At 43.6% G+C, this 24,993-nt stretch overlaps 1 protein-coding gene and 1 pseudogene across 3 annotated transcripts; one reads left to right on the top strand and one right to left on the bottom strand.

Moving 5' to 3' along the window:
* Positions 1–105: 105 nt before the first annotated feature.
* On the bottom strand, positions 106–23,837 carry hyou1 (hypoxia up-regulated 1). 3 transcript variants are annotated; one of them, XM_070434376.1, is made up of 25 exons: positions 22,267–22,353; positions 22,037–22,074; positions 19,216–19,285; positions 18,680–18,773; positions 18,253–18,331; positions 17,325–17,479; positions 16,950–17,026; positions 16,601–16,782; positions 16,262–16,377; positions 15,886–16,072; positions 15,638–15,772; positions 13,921–14,003; positions 7,896–8,028; positions 6,994–7,181; positions 6,196–6,334; positions 5,593–5,650; positions 5,407–5,483; positions 5,130–5,291; positions 4,603–4,883; positions 4,255–4,342; positions 3,322–3,578; positions 2,730–2,814; positions 2,252–2,507; positions 1,910–2,020; positions 106–1,695 (listed from the first exon to the last, which is right to left on the bottom strand). In XM_070434376.1, the coding sequence occupies exons 3-25, from the start codon at positions 19,277–19,279 to the stop codon at positions 1,646–1,648; spliced, it is 3,057 nt and encodes a 1,018-aa protein (XP_070290477.1). In that variant the 5' UTR covers positions 19,280–19,285; positions 22,037–22,074; positions 22,267–22,353; the 3' UTR covers positions 106–1,645. The 3 variants fall into 3 exon arrangements, with proteins under 3 accessions (XP_070290477.1, XP_070290478.1, XP_023823874.1); XM_070434377.1 differs by lacking the exons at positions 22,037–22,074; positions 22,267–22,353 and adding an exon at positions 23,679–23,837; XM_023968106.1 differs by having other exon boundaries at positions 22,037–22,372.
* Positions 22,826–24,993, top strand: part of LOC111950827 (vacuolar protein sorting-associated protein 11 homolog) — a 54,222-nt pseudogene continuing 52,054 nt past the window's right edge.

The following is a 24,993-nucleotide window of genomic DNA, read 5'->3' as shown; positions in this document are numbered from 1 at the left end:
CAGACTACCAGACAATTACACATTCAAACTCAATGAATTGGAGCGAAACCATTACCTGATTACAGAATGGACCCTAGCCCAAAGTTACAATAGTACCGTTGAATGTGTATTTGAAGACACTTTATTTTTTAAAGACATGGATTGAGGGAATAAATACACATGCCACTGTTCATCCATCCATCATTTCAGAAAAAAAAAAAAAAAACACCCCGTCTTAAAAAAACATGAATTCAAAGTTAAGAAACAAAAATGCTGGCATCTCCCTTCCCGTTTATTCCCCCCCACATACCATCCGAGGTGACGCAAAGAGCAGAAATCACCCCACTGGGTACAGATCTCAATTCAACGTCTATTCCACATTGGTTCAACATAATTTCATTGATATTAAGTGGAAACGTTGATTTACCCAGTGGGACTCTGCTGCTAGAAGTTCAAGCAGCTTGAAACATGGACAATATTATCTGCTTATTTTTCAGGCAGTGCAACACAGTCGAGCAGTCCTCAAATTCATACTGGCATCCATACACAAACACCAGGGTAGTGTTCAGTAGGGCATATCGTAACAAAACGTTATGCAACGGAATATGGTCATGTGCCATTGCAACAATGTTTTCCGCCTATTGAACATAGCAGCCCCTTGGTGATTGAAGTAAGTTTACTGAACTATCTGTATTGAGTACAATTTATAGACTGCACATAAGTATTGCATATCAAAAGATAACTGTCATTCAATGTAACATGTTTTTTCCCCCTCACCCTAAGTCACTTATGCATTTTCAGAAAGAACAATGCTAATTAGAACATGGAGAGAGGTTTCTGAAAAACATAAAATATGGATTTTACACATGAACACAGTGGATGGTTGTCAATGTCAATCATATTTTGACGATAATTTCTCATGGTGTACGGAATACACACACCACGATTGTTTTGCATTCTCTCAGCGACAATACAAGGCATTAAGCGAGGAATTCAATATTCAAAGACAACTGAAACACACCATTCCATTTGCCAAGAGGTGTATACATTAGCTAGTTCAATCCCAATGAGATCTTTCTCAAACAGACAGAACACACATTAAAAGTGAATGAAAGCAAGATTTGCCTGAAGAAACCACAGAAGATCTGAGGATAACCGTGCTTGAGAGGAAAAGTCACAACCTTTTTTGATCACAGAATGCGACAAAAGCTGAATTTTGCAGGGGAGGAAACATTGAGTCCTGTTATTATTGGTCCTTCCAAAACAAAACATTTTGTATCAGGTACTATGCAGGGAAATTATAGTGGTCAAAATAAGGTTGTTTGCATGCAGGAAAGTATGCCTAAACCTTAAGGGCAGAAAAGTAGAATAGAAACTTGAGGTCTTGGGTTCAGTTCATTCGCTGGTTATTCCAGACTTCGTAAGTGCTCCTTGCTCACCATGTCAGTGAGAGGAGAGATGTATAGCGGCCAAGGGGCATGAAGATCAACAGAAATTGATAAAGGAGGGGGGATTAAGACAGCTCAAGGTGTCTGAGCTGATCCAATGTCTTTCTGGTTTTCAACATATGGGTGGAAAAACAACCCCCCCTAAAAACAAAAATTGAGGAAACTTGAACAATTAAACATTGTCAATAAATACAATTAAATCTTCTCAGTTCCAGCTGTTATAACTCATCCCCTACATGCTTTTCTGACGGGTCTTTCTCTGTTGATTCTGAAAATGGAGAGGAATACAATATTATACTCTACTATATAACAGCACAGCATATTACTTTTAAAAGGTTTGACCCCATCATAGTTGCTCCACCTTGAATGGAATGCCAAATTCTATTCCTTTCCATAAGATTCCCACTTGTGTAGCGAGAAATTGTAAGACAACTGGTTGCCAATTTGCACATGCAAAAGGATAGTTGCTTTGGCAGACGTACCTGTACTTGCAGTCTCATCTTTAGGCTGCGATTGGCTGGACGAGTCTGTGTTCTGTCCAGTGGGCTCTTTGGTGGGTGGTTCCTCTCCTGGCTGCACCACCTTAGTGGCTTCTGTCAAATGAAAACAAATCCCACCAATGAAAAGATGGGTCTGATCGGTGATTACATTTGTCGAAAAGGGATCTTTGACAAGTTATTGCACACGTCATGTGAAGCACTTCTGTGGCAAATTACATGATTTTCTGTTTCAAAGCATTTTGCTAAGGTGTGGCCTGTTGAACATGACCCTCCCTATATAAAGCCATAACAGAAATGTGTTGGGTTTTCCCTCCTCTCTCTGACCTTTGTCTTTAGTCTCCTCCTTGGGAGGTATGACTTTCTCCTCTGTTTTGCTGCTGTTGGCCTTGCTGCTGCTCTCCGAGGCGGTGCTGTTGGCCTTGGCCTTGGCCCTGGGCTTGGCAAACTTGGCCTTGTTCAGCAGGTAGTGGACCTCGCGGTCCAGCAGAGACAGCTTGGACTCTATGTCTTTGGCCAGCAGCACGGGCCGCTCTGTGGGAGAACGCTTCTCCTGCTCGGCCACCGTGTCGTTCTTCCACGTCTGTAGAAGAGGGGGAGGTGTTGGGGGTTAAAAATGAACAAATAATAATAAAAAGTTGTTTCTTTGTTCCAAATTGATGACAAACGAGGGACAATAACCATGTGAACTACGTCATCTCATATTTGAGTAATTTTGAATTCCTGAGGTAATGGTTCATCAAAACAAAATCTGGCAAAGATATCAATGAGTAAAACAAATAGAAGTTTATGAATCACTACATACAATGGTCTCGTTGATGACTCTGTCTAACGTCTTCAGCTCCACTTCGGTGAAGATTTGGTCATCCTCTGGTGTTAGTTTGACGTTCCTTGAGGAAAAAAACATGTCAAATGTATGCATTGTAAATGTCACCTCTGAAGCTAAGCAGGGTTGGTTTTGGTCGTTCCCTGGATGGGAGACCTGATGCTGCTGGAAATGGCGTTAGAGGGCCAGTGGGGGGGGTTCTAAGGAGATCCCAGGGCCGTGAAAGGGACGGGTGCCAGGGTGCCATCTTTAGGATGGAATGTTTAAACGGGTGTCCCGATTCTCTGGGGTCACTAATGATCCAATGGCAGTTATCGTAAGAGTAGGGGTGTTAACCCCAGTGTCCTGGGTAAATTCCCAATCTGGCCCTCATACCATCATGGCCACCTAATCTACAGCTTCCAATTGGCTCATTCATCCCCTTCCCCTGTAACTCTTCCCCCCCCAGGTCGTTTCTGTAAAAGAGAATGTGTTCCCAGTCAACTTAACTGGTAAAATCCGTTTAGCATTTTCCCTACTAATGGTTAAGGTTAGGATTGGGGAAGCTGATCCTAGAGCTGTCGGGACCCACCTGAGGAAGAAGCTGGAGTGGTTGAGCATGCTCTCCAAGGCAGCCAGGTGGTCGGGCCACTTCCTGCGCTCCTCCACACGGAAGAACATGGCCTTGCACAGTTTCCTGAGCTCCTGCAGCTTTTCCCGCAGCTCCTTGGTGACTGCAGAGTAGCCATCCTCATCCATCCAGGCCGACGCCTCGCTCAGCTTGGTCGTGATGGCCTCCTTCTCCTCCTCTGACACCACCGCCTGGTACTCCTCCTGGTACATCTTGTCCTTAGGAGGAAGGAGAGGAAAAGGGGAGGGGGGGGGATTTGTTATAGAATTTTGTAATCAATGTTCATAAATTTCAATTATCTTAATCGGTCTGCAACCCAGAGGTTGTAAAGTTCTGGTTTTAAATGAAACAGACATAATTCCCAGCTCACAATTGATCAAATCCAAGTTTATTTGCGAGAGCTCCCCTGTGCATATACAAAGATGTTCCTCTTATAACATTCTCTTAACCTACGCACATACATACACACTAACAGGAGGAGAGCTATCCTATCTACTTTTCTACCATTCTCACCACAGTTTATCACTACCCAACTGACAGTTCCATTCCACCCCCAAGATAAGGGAAACATGGAGGGGTTCTCCCTTTCCCATCTTATCTCCCCAGAGTTATAGCCGGGTCGGTTCAAACATAGGTTAAGGATTCTCTTTGCTTTCTTTCGGCACACACATACATTCCTCTCTTCCCCAGGCCAACCTATTTGGACTTATGTTTATCAGCTTTAATTACTCCTTGTCTATGCTACATAACCTCTAATCCCTAATGGTTAAGTTATTTAATCATTTATCTTCAACCGTTATAAATTCTGTTAACAGAATTAGACAGCTGCAAGAAGTGGGTTACATACACACACCTATTGGGGGGGGTGGCATACTGGTGTTGTGCTGTTCTAACCTGGGTCTCAAAAATGAATGCCTCAAGGCTGTTCAGGGTCTTCTCCCTCTCCTGCTTCTCCAGGTCTCTATCAGTCAGGTCTTGGAGCCTGTCAGGTGAAGAGGAAATCAAAAACATTATTGCAGCGAATTTGGAGGTTGCTGGGGCTCGAACCTGGATCTATGAGTCTGTCAAACAACTTAACCATTACACCAAGAGATCCAAAACCTCTGGCGAAGTTGCTAGGTTTTGAACCAAGTCAGGATGCTACATGAATATCATTATAGATAGATTTTTCAATGTTTAACTTCCCCACCCTGCACATTTGAAGCCTCCTAAAATGTCAGAAGGAAAGATAGCGCAACATACTTCTTGTTTGAGGAGGCGATAGCTTCCAAGCTAGGGTTAAGGATGTCGTTCACTTGGAGCTCCACTGAGACATCCTCAGAGAACTTGGTTCTCTTCTGAGGCTTGGCTTTCTTCTCCGCCGCCGCCTTCCTTCTCCTCCGCCGCCGCCTCCTTCTCCTCCGCCGCCGCCTCCTTTCTCCTCCGCCGCCGCCTCTTCTCCTCCGCGCGCCTCCTTCTCCTCCGCCGCCGCCTCCTTCTCCTCCGGCCGCCGCCTCCTTCTCCACGCCATTTTTTCCTCCCTCCTTTTCAGAGAAAAATGATTCATTTACATAATGGTAATGACACTTCGTATTTAATGTCCAATTCAAACAGAGAACGAGGTAAAACTCATTCATGTGAGGTATATGCTTTACTGACAACATTCTGTAACCAAATGCTCCATACAAATTGTTAAGTTTCGAAATGTTCATAAACACAAAGCACTGAATAACACCCCAGGGCTGAGTGTCCCGGGTGTTCATGTGGAATCCAACTGAGCGAGTGCTTACCTGAGGGTCAGCCTTGCTGTCCAATGCCTCTCCCTTAGTCTTCTCTTGGGTTGGGACCTCCTCCTCCTGTTTCTCCCCAGGCTCCTGCTTCTCTTCTTGAGGAGCAGCCTCCTCCTTCTGGCCCTGCTCCTTCCCAGGCTCTGAATGAACCTCCTCCTCATCCTGGGCACAAAAACAATAGGGGAGAGGCTGGGAGAGTTAGACAGCCATGAACTAGTGTGAAGGAGAGGAACTCTGGAGCATGTTACATTAGGATGGGGACTGAGGAGAGGATTACCTGAACTGGTTCCGTCACATTTGCGTTGGGCTCTGAGGATCCCCCTCCAAACAGGCTGGAAATGGTATTTCCTAGTTCTGAAAAATCAAAAGAGCCAGAATTCAGACATGAAAGAGACTATGACTGACTAATGGGGGGGGGGGGGGGGGGGGAGAAATCAGATGTCAATTGATTACGAAAACCCACTTGTCAGAGTTGATTCCTCATCCTTCTCCTCCACAATGGTCTCAAAGACAGACTCCACCTAAAAATAAAAAAAACTATTAGTTAAAGCGATATGTCACCAAAATAAAATCATATGTTCATTGCTTTCTGACCTTGTGTATGGACCAAGAGTCAACACCTCCTAACCTACGATGAGGCTTGCATAGCTAAAACCACCACATGCTAATGTTAGCATTGATTACCCCAAAACAATGGAGTTCAATAGTGCACATTTTCATGTCCAAATCAACTCAGTGACTCCAAGCCAATTTGAAATTGGGTTTATGTTGGTAGATAAGTATTACAGATCTCAGAGATACAAACACGATGTAGGTTTTACATTAAAAAAAAGTAATTTTAACTTTTTACATGTACTTACAAAATCCTCAAACCGTTAAAGAAAAAATGAAATGCATATTATTTACATGTATTTTGCAACCATCTTTAAAAAAGTTAAATGTCTGATAAGTTTTGTATCTGAGATTTTATTGTACTTCCAGAGAGGAGCTCCATAAGCATCAGAGGGGTGCACTGACCATAGAGATCACATCATTCACATTCTATAAGTAATTCTATGGTACTGACTCGGTCCAGGAAGAGCATGCCACTCTCATCCATGTTGAAGTGGGCCTTGATGCCCTTGGACTCAGCATCCATGTGCTTCTGGAAGCTGCTGCTCACCCCAGACAGCTGCACTGTGGTCAGGTTGAGAGAGCCAAACACACTGGCGGAGGGAAGGAAAAGAAAGCGAGGTGGACATTTCAAATCAGATGCAACATAAGGTTCTGTTATGGCTGTTTATTTGACTTCTGTTACAATTCAAAACTGTATTTGTCCCCTTAGGCCAATTCTAATAGGGCTATAGCCAATGGCAAACTAATGCTGTTACAGTATAGTATACCCTTAATTTTCTAGAATTTTCCTTGGGAGAGGTTCTGCAGTGTTGTGATTGACATCACCCTGATCCAATCAGGCGCAACCAGAGAAAATCAACGACACCTGCGCTCTGTTCTTTCTCTGGCTGACCCTTCACCACAGAAGGCACCGAGGGAGGCTTAAACAATAGATTTTCGGACTGATTCATGCTACATTTGGATCAGTTTGTGCTCCCGTGGACCAATGCACTCGTATCTTAAACATTTAAACCCGATTCTGATACGCATCAGTGAATCGTTACATCTCTACTGTTTTGCCGTGTTGTTTCACAGATTGGGTTAAGTCTATGTACCAGTTTCCTAGACACAGATTAAACCAAGTCTTGGGAAAATAAATAGGTTCTCCATTGAGCATGGTTTTAAGTCCAGGCCTAGGTTAATCTGTGTCCAGGAAACCGGCCCTAAGTTCCTACCAATTAAACCCATTTTTAATTGGGGAGGTGCTCACCTGAGGTCATTTTGGCCCAAGAAGCTGAGGTCTCCATAATTGATGTCAAAGGCAAAGTCATCAGTGTAGCGGTTGAAGGTGATGACCTTGCGCTGGGGGTAGGGGGCCATCCTCTGGAACAGGATACGCTTGTTGTGTTTCAGGCTCCTGGAGCCATCCTCATCCTCTGTCTCCCTGGTGAACTCCACCTGGAAAATGAGAGATGAGTGAAAAGATAAGCACTGTATGATAATGAGTTGTGGTGCTAAGCTTTTCCATTCATTTTGGGTTGAGGTATATAGCTGAACTTACATAACTGATGGCGTGGGATGTGTACCCATCTTAACCATTTGTAATGATTTTTTTATACCCCTTTTACGCCCCAATTTTGCAATATCCAAGTGATAGTTACTGTCTTGTCCCATCGCTGCAACTCCCGTATGGACTCGGGAGAGGCGAAGGTCGAGAGCCTGCGTCTTCCGAAACACGACCCCGCCAAGCCGCACTGCTTCTTGACACAATGCACGCTTAACCCGAAAGCCAGCCACACCAATGTGTTGGAGGAAACGGCATACAGCTGGCGACCAAAGTCCGATTGCATGCGCCTGGCCGCCACAAGGAGTCGCTAGAGCGCAATGGGACAAGGACATCCCAACCGGCCAAACCCTCACCTATCCCGGACGAGGCTGGGCCAAATTGTGTGTCGTCTCCCGGTCGCATGCGACACAGCCTGGTATCAGACCTGGATCTGTAGTGACACAGCTAGCACAGCGATGCAGTGCCTTAGACCGCTGTGCCACTCGGGAGGCTTGACAATAGACAACTTTTGGGGTTTCGGCTCCTCTAAAAGGAATGGATGGATGGTAATGGCATTATTTTTTTAAAAGGGGTGGGGTTCAACGTTAAAGAATGAGCTGTGTTACCTGGATGGGGAAAACAGCTGCCTCCCTGACCAGGAAGGGTTTGACTTTGAAGGCCTTGCTGAGGGCAGCGGCCTGGTACACAGCACCCATAGCTGCAGCCTCGTCTGCATTGATGTTCTTTCCCAGCTCCTCTCTACACACACACACACACACACACACACACAGTGGTCAATGTCATGCAGATATCTTGTTTATTCAAAGTGATAGTTCACTCCAAAAACAAGGTTGGCCAGAGACATTGTCATAACTCAAAAGCAGTCAAATTTTGTGGATGTAAGGCATATCTAGCATACGTGAACTAATCTTCAAATTAGATTGCTTTTCAGGTCTGAAAACATCTGTCAAAGTTTGATTTGGGATTCAACTATCCCTTTAAGCCTTTTCATCCCAGGTGGAGCGTTGCCAACATGTAAGTTACATTCTACAGTTAGATAGTATCTATAATCGTTGTAGTATCTGTGGGTGAAACACTTCTATTGTGTTCCCTTGTCTAGAGTATTGTTTTGAATAGAATACCCTTCAGCCCAAACCCTGGACAATAGGGAGCATTCTAAGTCCCTCAAGTTTGTTTGTCCTGTAGTACACAGACTCAGGTATTGACGTGTTGAGTGAAAAACTTGACATACTTAGGGCTTTGGCGGTCACAAAATTTCACCAGCTGGTGATTGTCAAGCAAATAACGGTCAGTCTCATGGTAATTGACCGTTAATTAACAAAACACATTTTAATTAACCGCTTCACGGTTGGGATGGTGTTCTTCGGCTTGCAAGCCTACCCCTTTTTCCTCCAAACATAACGATTGTCATTATGGCCAAACAGTTCTATTTTTTTAGGACATTTCTCCAAAAAGTACAATCTTTGTCCCCATGTGCAGTTGCAAACCGTAGTCTGGCTTTTTTATGGTGTTTTGGAGCAGTGGCTTCTTCCTTGCTGAGCGGCCTTTCAGGTTATGTCGATAAAGGACTCGTGTTCCGGAGTTCCAAATTAAGCAGCAGCAGCTGAAAAGATGAGCTCCTACAAATATTGAAATTTAAATGTTTTTTTAGAGTAAAGTACATTGAAAAAAAATCAAAAGAAAACTGCAAACTGAATAGGAGACCAAACAAGCAGCAAACAAAGAAGAAAGGCTTTTGAAAAAGTAACAATTTTTCATAAAATTATACCGTTTTCTTAGCTAGCTAAGTTGTTTACCTGTTGCTAGGCAGTTGCTAGGGACATTCCTGAAAGAAGCTAGCTAGCTAACAAGGAGTGTCTAGTTGGCAGAAGAGAAGAAGGGACAAAGAAGGGACAAAGTGGGACAAAATAAGGTGACAGATTAAAAAGGGAAAGGGGACATTAAGGTGAAGCAGTCCTCTAAAGACACAAAAGACAATAATACAAGAAACAACACTTCTATTGCCTCTCCCTCTACGATACGCACTTCCGGTTTGGTTTGGAGCGAGTAGTTGCATTCCGCTTTGCTCCACAGTAGTATTACAGGTAGTATTACATTTCATTTCATTACAGTACAACAGTTTGATTTGTTTGATCTTAGCTGGCTACATAGCCGTCTTTGTATCCAAGATAATTGTGTAGTCTAGAGTAATTGTCGAGGTTACCTAGCCGTTAGAGGTTACCTAGCCAGCTACACTTTCAAACAAAGTCAACAACGCAGCCACTGCTAGCTAGCCTATTTACAGCCAGCAGTACTATATCATTTTAGTCAATAAGATTTTTTGCAACGTAAGCTTAACTTTCTGAACATTCGAGACGTGTAGTCCACTTGTCATTCCAATCTCCTTTGCATTAGCGTAGCCTCTTCTGTAGCCTGTCAACTATGTGTCTGTCTATCCCTGTTCTCTCCTCTCTGCACAGACCATACAAACGCTTCACACCGCGTGGCGCTGCTACTCTAACCTGGTGGTCCCAGCGCGCACGACCCACGTGGAGTTCCAGGTCTCAGCAGCCTCTGGAACTCCGATCTGCGGCCAACAAGGCAGAGTTCATCTCAGCCTATGCTTCCCTCCAGTCCCTCGACTTCTTGGCACTGACGGAAACATGGATTACACGTATAACACTGCTACTCCTACTGCTCTCTCCTCGTCTGCCCACGTGTTCTCGCACACCCCGAGAGCTTCTGGTCAGCGGGGTGGTGGCACTGGGATCCTCATCTCTCCCAAGTGGACATTCTCTCTTTCTCCCCTGACCCATCTGTCTATCGCCTCCTTTGAATTCCATGCTGTCACAGTTACCAGCCCTTTCAGCTTAACATCCTTATCATTTATCGCCCTCCAGGCTCCCTTGGAGAGTTCATCAATGAGCTTGACGCCCTGATAAGTTCCTTTCCTGAGGATGGCTCACCTCTCACAGTTCTGGGTGACTTTACCCTCCCCATGGTCTACCTTTGACTCATTCCTCTCTGCCTCCTTCTTTCCACTCCTCTCCTCTTTTGACCTCACCCTCTCACCCTTCCCCTACTCACAAGGCAGGCAATACGCTTGACCTCATCTTTACTAGATGCTGTTCTTCCACTAATCTCATTGCAACTCCCCTCCAAGTCTCCGACCACTACCTTGTATCCTTTTCCCTCTCGCTCTCATCCAACACTTCCCACACTGCCCCTACTCGGATGGTATCGCGCCGTCCCAACCTTCGCTCTCTCTCCCCCGCTACTCTCTCCTCTTCCATCCTATCATCTCTTCCTCTGCTCTCAAACCTTCTCCAACCTATCTCCTGATTCTGCCTCCTCAACCCTCCTCTCCTCCCTTTCTGCATCCTTTGACTCTCTATGTCCCTATCCTCCAGGCCGGCTCGGTCCTCCCCTCCTGCTCCGTGGCTCGACGACTCATTGCGAGCTCACAGAACAGGGCTCCGGGCAGCCGAGCGGAAATGGAGGAAAACTCGCCTCCCTGCGGACCTGGATCCTTTCACTCCCTCCTCTCTACATTCTCCTCTTCTGTCTCTGCTGCTAAAGCCATTTCTACCACTCTAAATTCCAAGCATCTGCCTCTAACCCTAGGAAGCTCTTGCCACCTTCTCCTCCCTCCTGAATCCTCCTCCCCCCTCCTCCCCCTCCTCCCTCTCTGCTGATGACTTCGTCAACCATTTTGAAAAGAAGGTCGACGACACCCGATCCCTCGTTTGCTAAGTCAAACGACACGCTGGTTCTGCTCACACTGCCCTACCCTGTGCTTTGACCTCTTTCTCCCCTCTCTCTCCAGATGAAATCTCGCGTCTTGTGACGGCCGGCCGCCCAACAACCTGCCGCTTGACCCTATCCCCTCCTCTCTTCTCCAGACCATTTCCGGAGACCTTCTCCCTTACCTCACCTCGCTCATCAACTCATCCTTGACCGCTGGCTACGTCCCTTCCGTCTTCAAGAGAGCGAGAGTTGCACCCCTTCTGAAAAAACCTACACTCGATCCCTCCGATGTCAACAACTACAGACCAGTATCCCTTCTTTCTTTTCTCTCCAAAACTCTTGAACGTGCGTCCTTGGCCCAGCTTCTGCTGCTATCTCTCTCAGAATGACCTTCTTGATCCAAATCAGTCAGGTTTCAAGACTAGTCATTCAACTGAGACTGTCTTCTCTGTGTCACGGAGGCGCTCCGCACTGCTAAAGCTAACTCCTCTCCTCTGCTCTCGTCCTTCTAGACCTATCGGCTGCCTTTGATACTGTGAACATCAGATCCTCTCTCCACCCTCTCGAGCTGGGCATCTCCGGCGCGGCCCACGCTTGGATTGCGTCCTACCTGACAGGTCGCTCCTACCAGGTGCGTGGCGAGAATCTGTCTCCGCACCACGTGCTCTCACCACTGGTGTCCCCCAGGGCTCTGTTCTAGGCCCTCTCCTATTCTCGCTATACACCAAGTCACTTGGCTCTGTCATATCCTCACATGGTCTCTCCTATCATTGCTATGCAGACGACACACAATTAATCTTCTCCTTTCCCCCCTCTGATAACCAGGTGGTGAATCGCATCTCTGCATGTCTGGCAGACATATCAGTGTGGATGACGGATCACCACCTCAAGCTGAACCTCGGCAAGACGGAGCTGCTCTTCCTCCCGGGGAAGGACTGCCCGTTCCATGATCTCGCCATCACGGTTGACAACTCCATTGTGTCCTCCTCCCAGAGTGCTAAGACCTTGGCGTGATCCTGGACAACACCCTGTCGTTCTCAACTAACATCAAGGCGGTGACCCGTTCCTGTAGGTTCATGCTCTACAACATTCGCAGAGTACGACCCTGCCTCACGCAGGAAGCGGCGCAGGTCCTAATCCAGGCACTTGTCATCTCCCGTCTGGATTACTGCAACTCGCTGTTGGCTGGGCTCCCTGCCTGTGCCATTAAACCCCTACAACTCATCCAGAACGCCGCAGCCCGTCTGGTGTTCAACTTTCCCAAGTTCTCTCACGTCACCCCGCTCCTCCGCTCTCTCCACTGGCTTCCAGTTGAAGCTCGCATCCGCTACAAAACCATGGTGCTTGCCTACGGAGCTGTGAGGGAACGGCACCTCCGTACCTTCAGGCTCTGATCAGGCCCTACACCCAAACAAGGGCCCTGCGTTCATCCACCTCTGGCCTGCTCGCCTCCCTACCTCTGAGGAAGTACAGTTCCCGCTCAGCCCAGTCAAAACTGTTCGCTGCTCTGGCACCCCAATGGTGGAACAAACTCCCTCACGACGCCAGGTCAGCGGAGTCAATTCACCACCTTCCGGAGACACCTGAAACCCCACCTCTTTAAGGAATACCTAGGATAGGATAAAGTAATCCTTCTAACCCCTCCCCCCCCTTAAAAGAGTTAGATGCACTATTGTAAAGTGGTTGTTCCACTGGATATCATAAGGTGAATGCACCAATTTGTAAGTCGCTCTGGATAAGAGCGTCTGCTAAATGACTTAAATGTAAATGTAAATGTAATGTTTTGTACCGGTTTTCTCCAGCATCTTCACAAGGTCCTTTGCTGTTGTTCTGGGATTGATTTGCACCAAAGTACGTTCATCTCGCAGAGACAGAACGCGTCTCCTTCCTGAGCGAGATGACGGCTGAGTGGTCCTATGGTGTTTATACTTGTGTACTATTGTTTGTACAGATGAACATGGTACCTTCAGGCATTTGGAAATTGCTCCCAAGGATGAACCAGACTTGTGGAGGTCTACAATTTATTTTCTGAGGTCTTGGCTGATTTCTTTTGATTTTCCCATGATGTCAAGCAAAGACGCACTGAGTTTGAAGCTAGGCCTTGAAATACATCCACAGGTACTCCTGCAATTGAGTCAAATGCCAATTAGCCTATCAGAAGCTTCTAAAGCCATGACATCATGTTCTGGAATTTTCCAAGCTGTTTAAAGGCACAGTCAACTTAATGTATGTAAACTTCTGACCCACTGGAATTGTGATAGTGAATTATACGTGAAATAATCTGTCTAAACAATTGTTGGAAAAATTACTTGTGTCATGCACAAAGTAGATGTCCTAACCGACTTGCCAAAACTATAGTTTGTTAACAAGAAATTTGTGGAGTGGTTGAAAAACTAGTTTTAATGACTAACCTAAGTGTATGTAAACTTCCGACTTCAACTGTATACCATCACTATTGTAACCTATCAGACTTTTCTTTATTCAATCTTGTCTTTACATATACTAAATAATATATGACATTTGTTTTGATTTAGAATGGACCATTATGCACCTGCATCGAAATAGGGGCAGCGGGAAAAAAATACATGTCATCTATGCACATACAGTTGAAGTCGGAAGTTTACATACACTTAGGTTGGAGTCACTAAAACTCGTTTTTCAACCACTCCACAAATTTCTTGTTAACAAACTATAGTTTTGGCAAGTCGGTTAGGACACCTACTTTGTGCATGAGTACCAGGCAGTTAGCAAGTTTGGTAGGCTACTAATAACCAGCAGCAGCAGCAGAGCTTGGAGAAACCTAATTACCGTGACAACAGTCATGTGGAATTTGACTGCCCTAATGACTCGTGACCGCCGGTGTGGTGGTAATACGGTCACCGCAAGAGCACTAGACATACTTACTTCCCAACGGCTTTGAGCAGCACCTCCTGCACCTTAGGCACTCGGGTGGAGCCCCCCACCAGGATCACCTGCTCAATCTCGTCCTGTTAGAAGACAATGTTGTAAGATATACAAATAGTATTTGCAAATAAACAAACATTAACATAAAACATGTGTTCGTTCAATCTATAAATCCCTGAAGGCTTGTCATGCTGCAACATGTCAGAGTTTAACATATTGTTCCATTGAACATTCCACCACAATAAATGGGAATTTCATATCAAACCGATATCAAAGTGCAACTTTTTAATCACACATACATCAACTCTCCTACTTCAGTTTTTGATTCTAAGGGCTCCAGACTAACATTTCCCCCTGGCGGCACTTTTTTAGTTGGTGGCACCAGCCCATGATTTCGTGGAACAAAACAATTTTTTTCAGCAGCGTCACACAATAGAATACACTTGAGTCATCTTATAAAGTCAATTTAAAAATCATTCACAATGCCTTAAGTGTATTAGACTACTGAGATATACAAATAAGTTATAGCTAACATGTCCAAGCAGGAACGCATGATTCTAAATACTTTGATATGCAACCTAATCCAGCCCCCCACACCTCTGAATCAGAGGGGTTGGGTTAAATGCAGAAGACACATTTCAGTTGTACAACTGACTAGGTATCCCCCTTTCCAGTGATTGTCATGAATTTTTGGTAGACTTGACTATTTTACTGTCAAAATAGGGTGCCAGAATTTTTCAGTTCAATAGAGATGAATTTTCCTTCCTCAAATATGTGCATCAATATTATATATATATAGGCCTCATTCAACTAAACTAAAAACACAGCTAGATCTCTAACTAAATATAACACCTACTGCTAGTAGCCACGTATTCATAACAGTAAATGTAATGTCCTAAAAAGGACTAGTGCACTCACGGTAGCTGATGCGCAAATTCGCAGGCTCCATATTTCAAAGCCATATGAGATATCGTGATTATAAAACCGTGTGCTTTGAGCTCAATAGTGATTGTTAAGGAATAAATGATTCTACAGAAAGCGGAGACCCTCCTCTCTTTAATATGGACAACAAGTTGCTTCCAAAGTTGTGTTTGGTCCACGCAATTTCATTTAGAAATGTAACATTCACGAAGGGGCACACGAGTGGGAAGAGAACGTTTGAGATGCTTGCTCGTTACACCAGCCGGCCCCAGCGAAACAGGCAGGCACAGCGGCAGCACAGCCACTTCTATTACAGAAATCATGAGGAGAATGCCCTTTACTGTTGAACAAATTCATGGTTTTATCTGCCCCCAAAAATAAGATGTTTTGATTGAGGTGACCATGTGCAGATCACACCAGTGTAACCAATATTTTTTTAACTGGCACAGCCAAGTCAAAGGGTTGCAGTCTGGAGCCCTGGACCCTAGTATGCAATTGTGATTGGATAATGTATTCTCTTAAAATCCTAAAGGAGCGTAGCCAGTCCACAGACCCAGGGGATTGGGAAACTACAGTGATCTTTTTGATACTTGCAATTTTACTGTGTCTTTTTGTGGGTCAAATTATGCTTTTGTCTACATCATTGTTTATGCATAAAAGTCAGTTCCCCCAAGAGGTAGATAAAGTTATAGTGATTGATCAATAAGATCAAATGTTCATTAGGACACGCAATGGAATTTAAAAAAAAATGTTTTGCAACAGGAGTCCCTTCCTGTTTCAGTCCATGGTGACTCACCAGGGACATCTCTGCAGAGCTAAGGGCCTCCTGTGCGGGTCCAGGCACCCTCTCAAACAGGTCAGCACACAGGGCCTCAAACTCCACACGGGTCACCTTGGCCTTGAAGTCCATTTCATCTAGAAGCCCCTCCACCTGAACATCATACAGCAAGAGTGAGAACATTTAGTTTAGATGTACAGTATTACACAACTACAGTACAGCGCTATGGGTGACAATGAAACTGACAGAGCATCATGTCCCTTCACCTGTGCCATGAATTCGGCGTTGGCGCTCAGCACCGTCTTGAGTCTCTGGGCCTCCTTGAGTAGCTTGGCCATGGCACGGTGGTTCTCTCTCACGTCCTTCTTGGTCTTCTTCTGCTCGTTGAACAGCTTGGCTAGGTGGTCCCGCAGCCGCAGATCCATCTCAAAGCCCCCCAGAGAGCGGTCAAACCTGGCCAGAGATGGAGAACATCTGCTAGGTTAGGAACATTTGAGAAATGTGCTTGTCATAGCTCCACCATAAGTCATTTAAAACACAAATACAAAAACTATTACTTTATATAGATTAGAGTAGAGGTTAAGGTGTGTGCTTTCCCCAACATCCTGTGTGTGTGTGTGTATACAGGCCCTTTTGTCTCACCCTACTCCTCGGATCTGGAGCTGTGGCTGGGTGCCCGAATCTTTGGTCTTGACTGTCTGGTATGTGACGATGGTTGCAGTCGTGCTGCCTGAACCCATGTCATAGAACATCATGTTCTGTAGAGGGAGACAACAGGCATGACTATAAGACTAGGGTTACACAAAGCAACTTTAATGCAATTATAGGTTACAGGTTGAAAGCGACATCTTAAGCAACTTTGCTTACACACGAAGCAACTTATGAAGCGCAACTCAAAAAGTTACCAGTTGGTTCTGCATATACCAACCTAGTTCAATAAAATAAAAAAATACAAATGTAAAAGCAGCCTAGATAGTGCACCTGAGCTGTGCTGTTGATGTCTTTCCTCCTGAAGACACCGTAGTTGAGCGCCACCGCCGTGTTGTCGTTGATGAGCTGAAGAACCTTAACACCTGCCATCTGTGCGGCCTGCAGAACCGCCCTGCGCTCTGCCTGATTGAAAAAGGCTGGGACGGTGATCACTGCATCTTTGATGGGCTGCTCTGTTAGCGAGAGTAAAATACATTCAGTCAGGCGGGGCTTCAAAATAATTATACAACACATAAAATGTTGAATGAGAAAACCTTTTCCCCATACTACTAGTGAACATACAAACCTGCAAAGTACTAGTGAACATACAAACCTGCAAAGTACTAGTGAACATACAAACCTGCAAAGTCCTGAGCCAGTCCACGTGAATAGTTCAAAACCATGCCCAGGAGCTCCTCTGGAGAGTACTGCATTTCTCTGTAGGAAAACAGAGAGCGGGCATTAGAACCAAGCACTCTTATCCACAACTACAGCATAAGACATACTGGATCAATAACATTGTCACAGGCTGTGTAATGTGTAATTTAGGCAGTATGCAAAGGAACGTCGTACACTAATAACTGATAAGTGTTCGGGTAAGCATTTTGCCCCTCACCAATGACTTGAGTATTATTTGTACTCTTCAAAAGTACTTCCACAATGAATCACTTGGCTCAATCTGCTGCTAAAACGAAAGAAAAAGGGAACCAATAATAGGAAATCAGATAAGACTTACTCTGAGTTTCTAAAGACAACTGTGCCCCGACTCGCATCTTTCACCAGTTGGTGCTCGGAGAAACGTTTCTGGTAGAACGCCACCTGTGGGTTGTCGTGCTTCTTGCCCAGGAGGCTCTGAAGATACCTATAGACAAATTTGGGGTTCTTCACAGACTGCGGATGAAAGAGAAATCCAAATCAATGTCAGTGTAGATATGAAATAATGAACTGTATTGATCCCCAGAGGGGAATACAGAGTACTAACTGTATGATAGACATTTTAAAATGTGTGACCTGGTAGGTTCCTATGACAAAGGGCCAGTGGTGAAATGTACTTAATAAAAAATACTTTAAAGTATTACTTAAGTTGTTTTTTGGGTTATCTGTACTTTATTATTAGATTTTTACTACTATATTTGACAACTTTTACTTTACTTACTTTACTACATTCTTTAAAAAATAAATGCACTTTTTATTCCATACATTGTCCCCCAAACCCATAAGTACTTGTTACATTTTGAATGCTTAGCAGGACAGGAAAATGGTCCAATTCACGCACTTATCAAGAGAAGATCTCTCATCATCCCTACTGCCTCTGATCAGGCGGCCTCACTAAACACACATGTTACCTTTGTAAATGATGTCTGAGTGTTGGAGAGTAGCCCTGGCTATTCAGAAATAAAAACAAACAAAAAATGCCCCAAAAATGGTGCAGTCTGGTTTGCTTAATATAAGGTATTTGAAATTATTTCTACTTTGCATTTAAGTATATTTTTGCAATTACATTAACTTTTGATACTTAAGTATATTTAAAACCAAATACTTTTACCGAAGTAGTATTTTACTGGGTGACTCACTTTTACTGAAGTAATTTTCTATTAAGGCATCTTTACTTTTACTCAAGTATGACAATTGGGTACTTTTTCCACCACGGCAAAGTGCCTTACCACTCCTAATGCACTGTCTCCAAAAAGTCGCTCGTTTTCTTTCAAACACACAGCTATTGGAGTTTTCCTCCTGGACTCCCTGTGCCACACAAAGGAAAAGAGAGTCCATTGAAACATGATGAAGCTTTGAGAATGCATTTTATCATTAACTGACACTTCGTTCCCTCTCCCAACTGTTCAGTTACCCAATTTCGTTCACCACACTTTTCAGAGGCATGCATGTGTTAAGATGGCACAGACCCATTTAGTTATTTCCATGTTAACATACATTGTAAGGAACAATAGCTAGCTTATTAAACATCAGCAATAATGGATGTTAATAGTTGTGAATACATAAAAAAACATGAAATGGAGTAGGGATTTCCATCTAAAAGCACAAAGTCAATAACCCATGGTGATGGTGGTTAGAAATAAATGCAATACTCACTTGTTTAAAGCAATCTCCATTGGCACGCCAGGTTTTACTATCGCTACTTTCATCCACTCACTGCCTAGGTCAACTGACATGACTGCTACAGAGGCTGTATGGACAAAATAATGGGTATGATTATTGTACTACCTGTACTTTTGTAATAAAGTGATGATTACACATTTAGGTGAGACAATACTAAAGAGGATTAGCTTCAATAGTTTCTCACTGGCTACAGTGGTATGGTGGCAATGTGAGCAAATAATGTCAAAACATTTGACAAGTCCATTGCGTCAGTTGATATTAAATCAATGTTTACCTGTGCATCAGTAAATTAACTTGTGTAAATAGGTACAAATATGGACTGTGCATCACATTGTGAAGTGACACAGTAGAGTAGATTAACTAAAATCTCTGCATGTGTCCATTTTCTTCTCACACTCAAAATGGAGGCATTCAGATGTGTTGAAATTTGCATTTGGTGTTAGGCAAATCTGCCAGTGCTTGATGCAGGCAGGTGTCTTGGATGGAATAACCATGTGTAGCGTTAGTACCTGTTTGTGAAGGCAGCAGAGCCAGGACAAGGCAGAAGAGAGCCCATAACATCTTCCTCCTCATGGTGACCTGTACACACAAAGCAGAACAAAGACATTGATTTCCAAACACTAATAGCAGCCTCCCTGGTGACATGGTAACTGTGCTGAATAAATAATTGGTTCACTATTGTGAGACCTCATAAGGAGCAAGATTCCTGAGTCGCCAAGAATTTATCAAAGATATATTCTCTTCTACATGTACAAAGCCCTTTGCTACAAATGTCCTTGATTTTAAAAGTTAACTTTGGGAATCAAATATGTTTTTTTACTACAACCTTCCAGTCTGTGCAGTCACACATGCTCAAGAAGTTAGATTTTTTTATTGAATGCATATAAGCAAATAGGAAGCAAGTGTGCTGTTTCAGGAAGGAAATAGTGAGCACAACCACATGCTCTAGAAGCAGCAAAGCAAATGCAGTGCTTTGTGAAAGTATTCAGACCCCTTTACTTTTCCCACATTATTATTATTATTATATTCTAAAATATATTAAATACATTTTTCCCCTTATCATTCTACACAACACCCTATAATTAAAAAACAGAAATACCTGATTTACATAACTATTCAAACCGTTTGCTATGAGACTTGAAATTGAGCTCAGGTGCATCCTATTTCCATTGATCATCCTTGAGCTGTTTAACAACTTGATTGGAGTCCACCTGTGGTAAATTCAATTGATTTGACATGATTTGAAAAGGCACACACCTGTCTAGATAAGGTCCCACAGTTGAAAGTGCATGTCAGAGCAAAAACCAAGCCATGTCAAAGGAATTGTCCGTAGAGCTCTGAGACAGGATTGTGTCGAGGCACAGATCTGGAAGGGTACCAAAAACTTTAAGATCGAAGGTCCACAAACAGTGGCATCCATCATTCTTAAATGGAATAAGTTTGGAACCACCAAGACTCTTCCTAGAGCTGGCTGCCCAGACAAACTGAGCAATCGGGGGAGAAGGGCCTTGGTCAGGGATGTGACCAAGAACTCAATGGTCACTGACAGAGCTCTAGAGTTCCTCTGTGGTGATGGGAGAACCTCCAGAATGACAACAATCTCTGCAGCACAACACCAATCAGGGCTTTCTGGTAGAGTGGCCAGACAGAAGCCACTCAGTAAAAGGCACATTAGGCAAACTCCAAGTGGGCTGTCAAAGGCACCAAAAGGACTGACCATGAGAAACAAGATTCTCTGGTTCGGATAAAACCAAGATTGAACTCTTTGGCCTAAATGCCAAGCGTCACGTCTGGAGGAAACCTGGCACCATCCATACGGTGAAGCGTGGTGGTAGCAGCATCATGCTGTGGCAATGTTTATCAGCGGCAGGGACTGGGAGGCTAGTCAGGATCAAGGGAAAGATGAACAAAGCAAAGTGCAGAGATCATTTATAACCTGCTCCAGAGAGCTCAGGACCTCAGAGTGGGGCAAAGATACAACTTCCATCAGGACAACGACCCTAAGCGCACAGCCAAGACAAGGCAGGAGTGACTTCGGGACAAGTCTCAATGTCCTTGAGTGGCCTAGCCAGAGCCCATACTTGGACCCAATAGAACATCTCTGGAGAGACCTGAAAATAGCTGTGCAGCGACGCTCCACAACAAGACTCGAGGCTGTAATCGCTGCCAAAGGTGCTTCGACAAAGTACAGAGTAAAGGGTGTGAATACTTATGTAAAATGTGATCAGTTTAATACATTTACCAACATTTCTAAATCTGTTTTTGCTATGTCATTATTGGGTATTGTGTGTAGATTGAGGGGAAACAATTTATTAAATTTTAGAATAAGGCTTGTAAAGTCAAATGTGGGGGGGAGGGAATCAAGGGATCTGAATACTTTCTGAATGCCTAATCGATTGCATCTCAAGATCCCTCCGGTCCGAGTGTCCATTCCTTCACCTGCACTGTTGAACAGGAGGAGAGGTAAAAGCAAATGCCTGGTGGGCATACACCATATTGCGTTCCCCTATAATACCCTCTTTCCACACCAGTGCAGATGTAGGAAGAACAGTTTTTAGAATATTACAATTATCTGCCATTACTCTTCAGCACCTCATCGGGTTCTTTAGACATCACACTTCCAAACTCAAGGTGCCAGCTTGTCCAGGTACATTCAAGGTACAGTAGCATCCCCTTTGATCTTGAACACCCAATCTAATTGGCCTGATCCCACCGACGAACTTCTTTGACACGTGGCATGAATTGTACAGTACCTTTTAAAGTATTCTACTTAGCAAATCAGAGTAGATTAGTTCTGTGACTGTCAATTGAAGTGCTGATGGAGTCAGGAAGCATGGTGACATATTGAAGTATTGCTTTTTTTAGCTGCGGACTAGGGCACTTCATGAAGGATATAGCCTAGCAAAGGTCTCAAGTGGCAAATAGCCATTAACTTGCTGATTGCCTATATAGCACGTCGTTATTCAAATACATGAGCGTAGAAACTTCTAGTCCCATCATAGAGTACTGACGTACTACTATGGACGCCCAGAACAGGTGATGCCTTGAGCATTAAAAAAAACAAATAGTCTTGGGTTCTGGAAACCGGTTCAACGAGCTAACTTAGGTTAGGTAAAAAAGAGCCATATAGTTAACTAGAATACTATACACCTTAAATTAAAATCTCAACCAGCCTAGTTAGTTGATTTGAAATGAGGCTGTTAGGAAATAACCGCTAACTGCTTCAATTAACCTATGAACAACAGTATTTGCAGGTAGATAAAGAATGGAAAAACAATGACTTAGCTAGCTAGGCACATTTATGAGAGGAGTGACAGAGCAGACCCTTACCTTCTCGAGCCGGCAGCAGTTGAGTTTTTTGAAGCTGGCTGATTTACACAAAAATATCAACAAAATGAGAGCACGACTTAACTTGCAACAAGCTAAAACTTCCAATCTCGTATTATTTGCGTTGTATGCTTCTTACTGTTGGCTATATGTATTGACTGAAAATCTCTTCATAGCCACACTAATAACGGTTTCTTGATTTTTCCCTTGCTATATCACCGGCTTGTTCTCACCATAGGGCCCAGAACGCGGCGTGATCTCATTGGATCCTCTCGAGTCGTTGTTCCGCTAGGAGAGCGCTGACACATAGAGCCTGCCTTCTACGTTCCAAGTACTGCAGAGTGATAGGTCCACGTGCAGTGATGGCTGGCGAGAAGAAATCTTTGTCGATATGTGATTGGTCCACGTTCAATTAATGGGGGAAAATTATATAACGACATTTTCTTAAGGTGATCTACTTTATCGGCGACTACTAGTAGTTGTAGTCAAAACACTGTTGTAGTCTATTTAATTGATTCCTGATTTATTGATTGATTGATCTGACTATCCATGACTTATTGGTACATATTTTTATTTTTAATTAGTTCTTTATTTTATGCAAGTAAAAAAAACGATTTAATGGGTGGTATGTCAAAACTAACATGACGAACACTGAACAACTTTATTTTCTGACCTTCACACGTACAGCCTGCCACCTACATTGATATTCATATTATATCGTGTGTTGATTGAATTTTTTAAAATTTTTAAATAATTTACATTTATCGCTCTCATTCCTTTCTCTCACATGACTTGTTGGTAGGTATCACATGATTTATTCACTGTGAGGATACAGTGCGAAGAGAATGGCTGCATTCTTACAGTGGAGACGATTTGTATGTTTGATAAAGAGACAGTGAAAGACGCTGGATATAATGGGAAAAACTTAGTTCTCCCCTTCGGCATATCGGCTTGTGACTCGGGCCAGGGCCACATCATTCTTGGAGATATCCTTTCAGTGTGTTCCATGATGTGAACAGCCTAGCTAGCTATTGCTCGCTAACTTGCTGCACAGACACCCCTCCCTGCAAGCAGTCTGTCTAAGCAAGTGAGCTAATAATGCTTCCCAGCTAGTTCCAAGTAAGGAAATTATGAATAATGATTTAGCTAGTTAAATAGTAACATTTGACTTGGCTAGTATGCTAGCTGACGTTAGCAAACAGCCAGGACATGAGCCTTTTTTAGTTAACTAGGTAAGAAGTTAGCCTAGGTGCCAGTCTGAGAAATTAGCTTGAAGGGAGTGAATCAAAAATATTAGACTGGCTTTCAAAGGCACAATCAACTGAATCAATGGCCCTGTTCAAATAGCCCCTTAAAAAGTACTGATGCACCAAGTCTGGAACCAAAAAGACCCTGAATCTTCTACTCCCAAGCCATAAGACTGCTAAATAGTTAATTAAATAGTTTACAATAGCTACCTGGACTGTCTGCTTTGACCCTTTTTGCACAAATTCTTTTGACTCATCACATATGCTAGGGCTGTTCAACTATATTCTTAAGGGGCCAGATTTGAAAAAGGTTATTTATGGGGGGACAGACATTATTTAAATATAAATAACTTTTCTTTGGTGTCTACTTTGTTATAATTAAAAATATATATTTTTACCCCTTTATCCCCAATTTTGTGGGATCCAATTGGTAGTTACAGTCTTGTCCCATCGCTGCAACTCCCGTACAGACTCGGGAGAGGCGAAGGTCGAGAGCCGTGCGTCCTCCGAAACACAACCCAGCCAAGCTGCACTGCTTCTTGACACAATGCCCACTTAACCCGGAAGCCAGCTACACCAATGTGTCGGAGGAAACACTGTACGTACACCTGGCGACCATGTCAGCGTGCATTGCGCCCGGCCCACCACAGGAGTCCGCTAGTGCACGATGGGACAAGGGCTGCTGTTCAAACTCATAAAAGACACACCCTCACTTACCCTCCTCGCCTTATGCCCTTGTGGGAATCCCCATCGCCATCTTGGAGGGCGGTCCAACTGATTAGCCAAGCAAGGGAATTTTGCAACGTAAGCCCCTCAGCCCTCGTTTTTAGTTGAGTTTGCGTGTGTACAATTATGTTCACTCCGGGGCCTGAAACGCCCCATAATTACATTTACAACTTTACAACTTAAAAACAACATCAATCCACAAATCCAAAACAAAAATGCAAATTAATTACTTAAAAATCATACAATGTGATTTTCTGGATTTTTGTTTTAGATTCCTTCTCTCACAGTTGAAGTGTACCTATGATAAAAAATTACAGACCTCTACATGCTTTGTAAGTAGGAAAACCTGCAAAATTGTCAGTGTATCAAATACTTGTTCTCCCCACTGTAGGAAACCTTTTATGCATGGCATATCTCAGTTGACCAACATCACATTCGGCTCCATTTTCTATTTCTTTATCATTTCATTATTTTCTCTGTCTTGTTCTGTTGTTTTTTTACACATAGAAACCTTTTATGCAAGGCGTATCTCAGTTGACTATCTTTTGTGGAGAAGTCTCTCTCTTACGGGTCCCTATAACAAACTGCACCACCTCTGGGGACTTAATCTCATTGCGATGTTTACTTTCAGTTGATCTAAAAACTCAGGCATCACTGGAGAGATCTGTACTGATGATGACTGAATATAGTTGTGCAGTGTAGGGAAATGGACTGTTTTTGTTTGGGCTCAAATCAGAGGAGAAAATAACACTTATTTTGAAAATACGTTTTTAAATCACGTCAATAATCGTTTTATCCCTCCCCTCAAGAGTGCGAATTGCACTATGACATTCGGCGTGGTCTCTTGCGTTTTATGAGACTAATAATAAAGATGTCATTTAAACTGTAAAAAAGAATTACCTTTTAATGTGGCATGAAGACAACCAGACATAATATTTTCATCTGGTTGTCAAACAAATTACTTCAAAAAGTAGTCTGTGCTTTTTA

The sequence above is a fragment of the Salvelinus sp. IW2-2015 genome, linkage group LG23, assembly GCF_002910315.2.
Source record: "Salvelinus sp. IW2-2015 linkage group LG23, ASM291031v2, whole genome shotgun sequence".
Lineage (NCBI taxonomy): Eukaryota > Metazoa > Chordata > Actinopteri > Salmoniformes > Salmonidae > Salvelinus > Salvelinus sp. IW2-2015.
The sequence above is the reverse complement of the archived record's forward strand: the minus strand, read 5'-3'. Positions and strand labels throughout refer to the sequence as shown.

Bases quoted from the DNA above. Each gene is read 5' to 3' on its own strand.
- hyou1 (XM_070434377.1), bottom strand. From the start codon at position 19,279: ATGAGGAGGAAGATGTTATGGGCTCTCTTCTGCCTTGTCCTGGCTCTG. The intron at 4,884-5,129 runs GTAAGCACTCGC...TTCTCTGAAAAG, and splicing joins ACAGCAAGGCTGACCCTCAG to GAGGGAGGAAAAAATGGCGT. The intron at 4,343-4,602 runs GTATGTTGCGCT...TTCACCTGACAG, and splicing joins ATCGCCTCCTCAAACAAGAA to GCTCCAAGACCTGACTGATA.